Source organism: Wasmannia auropunctata, unplaced genomic scaffold, assembly GCF_000956235.1.
Source record: "Wasmannia auropunctata unplaced genomic scaffold, wasmannia.A_1.0 LD336058.1, whole genome shotgun sequence".
NCBI classification, from domain to species: Eukaryota; Metazoa; Arthropoda; class Insecta; order Hymenoptera; family Formicidae; genus Wasmannia; species Wasmannia auropunctata.
The window spans coordinates 349,437-354,515 of record NW_012026832.1 but is presented as its reverse complement, the minus strand read 5'-3'; the positions used below and the strand labels follow the sequence as shown (position 1 = coordinate 354,515).

Below are 5,079 nucleotides of genomic sequence, written 5' to 3'. Positions count from 1 at the left end.
CACGCACGCACGCACGCACGCACACACGCACGCACGCACGCACGCACGCACACACATATATGTATATGCATACAATTTTTATCAAATAAATTAATTGTCAATTAAAATAAGTTATAATCAGAGTTGATTTAAATAACTTTATAAAGGACTACGACCAAATTTTGATTAATGTAATCAGTGTAATAACACTGTTTGTATATATAAATAATACATGTTTTATTATGATATGGAAATAATTAATGTTTTACTGTTTAAAATAACGGCCTTAGAACATATATTACGATGTACATAATATATGTTCTAAGAAAATAACACACGGAATATAAACAATTAAAGATTATATAAATTATAGAAACTACAAATTTTATATATAGTTAAAAATTTTGTTTTAAGCAATTGAATAAATTGTTAATTAAGTTAATTAGAATTGAAACTAAATCACTGAAAATATTTGAAGCTACAATATTATTTTTGCATTCGCATAGACAGACAGTACAGCTAAAACAAATTCGAGCGCAGCATTTAGTCCTCCGTCCTCGATCGCTTGAAGTTACGAGAATCGCAATATCGAAGGTGCGATATTGCGATTCTCGAACTAATCTAACTGATGCCCAGTTCGGTGGGAGCAAGTAAGAGTGTCGGGTCGCGTTTGTATCGTTTAATATTTCTCGCGATTGTTACCATACAAAAATACATTTCGCGCGCGAAATATCATCTCAAGTGTCTTTCGTAGAGTCGTCGTAATCCGTGAAACGTCGAGTACAATCGCAATTGTTCCCCAGCGTTAGTATACACGACATTGGCGATAATATGTTAGTGCCAGTTTACGCGTCAGTAATTAATATATGTGAGGTGTGCCCTTTTTGGATCTTATAATCTTCTTGTAGCAGCAAAGCACAATTGCCACGAGATCATCGTTGAGTATGTAAATATCATTGATAACTAATTGAGCCGACACTCTTTGCGAGAATTGAACGAGAGATACTCGGGTGAATTCCGCGTGACTGTATATAGCGTCGCTTCTCGTCGTATCTGTTTACGTGTCATTGCTCGTAATAATATTATTTGGAAACAAGCACGTGATATCAAAAACTTCGAGGAAACTACCGAGTGACGATTATATTACAAGTAAATACGGTATTGCGTCGTGTAGCCTGAGCGTGGACGTGCGACAGATCTGCCAGGTAAATTCCGTGCAATCGTATAAGTTTTCGTATGACGGATCTTCTAAACCCATCATGCAAACGAGCTAATCGAAATGATAATTAGCAGATAATAATATTATTCGATATAGTAATTATATGGTCAAGCTAGATGAAATTGTTTCCTGCTATAAATGCATTTATATATATTTGCGATAAAGGTCGATCATTTAGTTCTACGAGAATTCGCTTGAAGATGCCGCCGATGTCCTCTTGGCGGCTAGTGTAAGAGTTGCGTTCCGTTATTCACTGCAAATACTGAAAAACTACAGTATATGTGACGTGAACTGTAGATTTTCAGTACTCGCAGTTCGCAGTGAACAACGGAACGTAGCCGAGGGCCGAAAAGTTGCTAATCGAAACTCTAAATAGATGGATGCGACATCTATTAGATGCAGATGGTAATAGAAGGAATTAAGTTAGGTTATGCTCACCATGTGAGCTGATTTGCAATTTCGTTATTTATCAAGGAAAATAGTGAAGTAATCACGTGTGTCAAAGTGACATCGTTATTGATTTCTCTGTAATTCAATCAAAGAACAAATGGAGAAAAAACCGAAAGTCATCGTCTTCGACTTAGGTACAGACATCGTAAATGTACTATTTAGATGTATGACAGGTTTACAATTCTTTTTTCTGTGTTGCAATGAGAATTATTTGCATTATGATTTTTAGAGAGAAAGAAATATGGAAAGTATATTAAATTTCAGATTATACCTTATGGCCATTTTGGGTTGACACTCATGTAAATCCACCATTTAAGATGGGGTGCGTGCACTTAAGAACTAATAAAATAACATAGTGTTTTAAAAATATTTGTCTCTGACTTTTAAAGAAGAAAAATTTTAGAGCACAGAATAAAGTAGTAGATTTGTATGGTCATACCATACGTCACTACTCTGATGTACCTGACGTATTGAAACAATTATCAGGGGAAGGATATGAACTCGGTGTAGCGTCACGTACAACACAAATAAAGGGAGCTAAACAATTGATAGATCTATTTGGCTGGAAGAAATATTTCAAGTACGTTGAGATATTTCCTGGTAGCAAAGTCGCACATTTTTCGAAGTAAGTCTTGTGCAAAGCTCGTGAAGAATCACGTACAGTAGTTTAAAACTATAACTTAATTACATTGCTTTCAGCATTCAAAAGAGTTCTCACGTTGATTACAAAGATATGATGTTTTTTGACGACGAGTCCAGAAATATCGTGGAAGTTGGTAAACTTGGAGTACATGCTGTATTAGTTGGAGATGGTGTAAGTCGTGGTGTTGTACAAGACGCTCTGCGATCATTCAGCAAACAATGATTGCTTAAATATTAAATATAATTCATAATTGTTTTATAATGTGTACAAAATATTTATTAGTAGGATTCTTCAACATAGATTGTAAATAACAAAAAGTACTTATAGCAGAAGTAAAGGTGATATAAATTGACTTTGAAATTAATAAATATTAATTAATATCGATTAATTTCAAAGTCATAATATTAATCGATCATTCTTTGGTAGTATTGTACCGGACTTTTGACGATGATATCATTAATCTCGTCTTTGCGTACGAGTTTCAGAAATGCAGTGCATAGAACTTCTGGATCTTTAACAGATACGTTATTTATAAATTTCTCAATTTCATCGTCAGTCAATGAGGCATGTAAAAGATTTCTGAGTGCACTCGTATCAAAATCCTTGAAAGGACAGCCACCCTCGTATGTTGCTCCACTAATACCAGCCTACAACAGTTTCGATGTTTGAAAAAGTTGTTCTAATAATAAAGTTTAGATATTAATATAGGATGCGGTTCATTTGACGCTATAAATGCTTCGAAGCATTTGATCGATCAATCAGAAGAAAGAGTTTTATTAATTGACTAATCAAAGAATGCATCATTAAAATATTTGTAGCATCAAGTGGACAACTGTCTATAGAGTAGAAAAGAATTTTTTGTGCGTGCGGTGAAATTTTTGTACTTACGCAAATTAGATTGCAGTCGGGTGTCTTATAATTTCTCCGCGATCCCTCCAAGCCATACATATGCCTGATGCTGTACACGAATTTCTTCTCGTTCGATTGCCAATTATGCGAACATACTGAAGTACAAGTATGTGGCTTGGAATATTCTTGCTTCCAAAATACAATTGAATCTTCTAGGGTCATCCCTATTTCTTTCAAAAAAAGGCTGTAGTACAAGCGCGCATAGTGACTGAGACGATGTCTTTTTCTTAATACAGAATGCAAGTGTTGCATGCACAACGGGAATTTCTGTGCTTCTACCTCTATGTTGTCGATAGTTACATTTCCATGAGCAATACCTTCCTTGAAGAGATAAGAATGAACTTGTTGATTCAAAATATGGAATCTAAGATCATGTTTTATGGTGTGTTGCGATTGTCTCTTCATGATATTCATTTCACTAATTACATAATTACTGAATAATGATCGAAATACTTTTTTCCAATTTGAACAATACGTGATGACATTTCCATTGTTAAGAACTAGTTCCCTTTCCTTTACTAAGTCTAGTACTATTTCAAATCTCACTGAAATGTGAAATAAGAAATAAAGTAATATAAGTTTATTCGAAAATTTCTTGTATACAGATATACGTGTGATATATTGTATTCATACCTTCATATCGAAAATTATTGCAATCATGACAATTTGTTATTAAATGTTTAAAAACTAAAGGTTGCAAATAGAATTTGCATAGCTCAATCAGAGTTGTGTCAATTGCAGTTTTCTTGTCTTTAAATATTTGTAGTTTCCATGTCATTTGCTTTAACAATTTATGTAATTGTCTAGGTGATATATTATCTAATCTATGTTTAAATAATAATGACTCTTTAGTTATCCAATATGTACATAAATCTGATGATGTGGAAGCTAATAACCTAAAATAAAATACAGCAATTGTTAATTAACAATAAATTTTTATAACTATCGTTTAATTCCTTTATTTTGGATATGTACATTAAATTTTGTTATTGTATATTTATCGTCCTTTAAATATTCAAATACTATTTTATTCAGTTATTATAAGATTATTATATAAAACACACATACTTACCGTAACACAAAGTGTCCAATTTTATCGTAAGTAGAATTTTCTAATAAATATTCAAATTTCCCATCAAATTCGTTAGTAGATCCTTCATTTAGAAGCCTCAAATAATTTAATCTGGTTAGAATGCAATCTTCCAAAATATAAAGAGGTATCTCACCATTTGGCGGTATAATATAAAACATGTCTATGTCTACGTCAATCATGTCAGATAACTCCAAATTTTGTTACACATGGAACTATACAATACTTGTAAAAATATACATTTAATTTTTATAAACAATATAATTTTTCTTTTGGAGCACATGTAAATAGTATTGAAGAACAGCTTCTTTTTCTCTCTTTGTAAATTTATAAATCATCTCGTTTTTGCAAGTATTTCATATATTCTCTTGTTTTTATATAAATTGCATCGTATGCGACAGCATTTTTATTCAATTTTCAACTTAAATTTCACTTTATTTGCGACTTTCCTACAATAAATCATTCATTTTTGTGATTCATGTGTAATATTCTTAAAATTATCTTTTTTTTTCATTTATTATAGTAAATAAACAGAATCGAACACTATATACAATTGTCATGACGTTCATTCATTCACTCACACAAGCATTGAATGAATATTATTAAAGATCTGCCAATCGTACGAGCAGAGAGAAGCATGAGAATGGCCATTTCTCTAGAGTCATCCTCTAGAGTTTTCGATGTGTTGACTCGATCCGACTCCGAGTCGATGGTCTGTTCTTTTTAGCTATAAAAAAATGTTAAAGTATACAAGAAACGCTAAAAAGAACAGACTATTTTATCTCGGAG

The 5,079-nt window shown here is 32.5% G+C and overlaps 2 protein-coding genes across 5 annotated transcripts; one reads left to right on the top strand and one right to left on the bottom strand.

Moving 5' to 3' along the window:
• The first annotated feature begins 1,468 nt into the window (after window positions 1–1,468).
• On the top strand, window positions 1,469–2,549 carry LOC105450654 (magnesium-dependent phosphatase 1-like). 4 transcript variants are annotated; one of them, XM_011690585.1, is made up of 4 exons: window positions 1,469–1,812; window positions 1,913–1,970; window positions 2,052–2,228; window positions 2,348–2,549. In XM_011690585.1, the coding sequence occupies exons 1-4, from the start codon at window positions 1,746–1,748 to the stop codon at window positions 2,511–2,513; spliced, it is 468 nt and encodes a 155-aa protein (XP_011688887.1). In that variant the 5' UTR covers window positions 1,469–1,745; the 3' UTR covers window positions 2,514–2,549. The 4 variants fall into 4 exon arrangements, with proteins under 4 accessions (XP_011688887.1, XP_011688885.1, XP_011688886.1 ...); XM_011690583.1 differs by having other exon boundaries at window positions 1,496–1,812; window positions 2,052–2,273; XM_011690584.1 differs by having other exon boundaries at window positions 1,509–1,782; window positions 2,052–2,273.
• On the bottom strand, window positions 2,545–4,901 carry LOC105450655 (probable DNA primase large subunit). Its single transcript, XM_011690587.1, has 4 exons — window positions 4,273–4,901; window positions 3,834–4,096; window positions 3,180–3,745; window positions 2,545–2,938 (listed from the first exon to the last, which is right to left on the bottom strand). The coding sequence occupies exons 1-4, from the start codon at window positions 4,470–4,472 to the stop codon at window positions 2,696–2,698; spliced, it is 1,272 nt and encodes a 423-aa protein (XP_011688889.1). The 5' UTR covers window positions 4,473–4,901; the 3' UTR covers window positions 2,545–2,695.
• Between the last annotated feature and the right edge of the window lie 178 nt (window positions 4,902–5,079).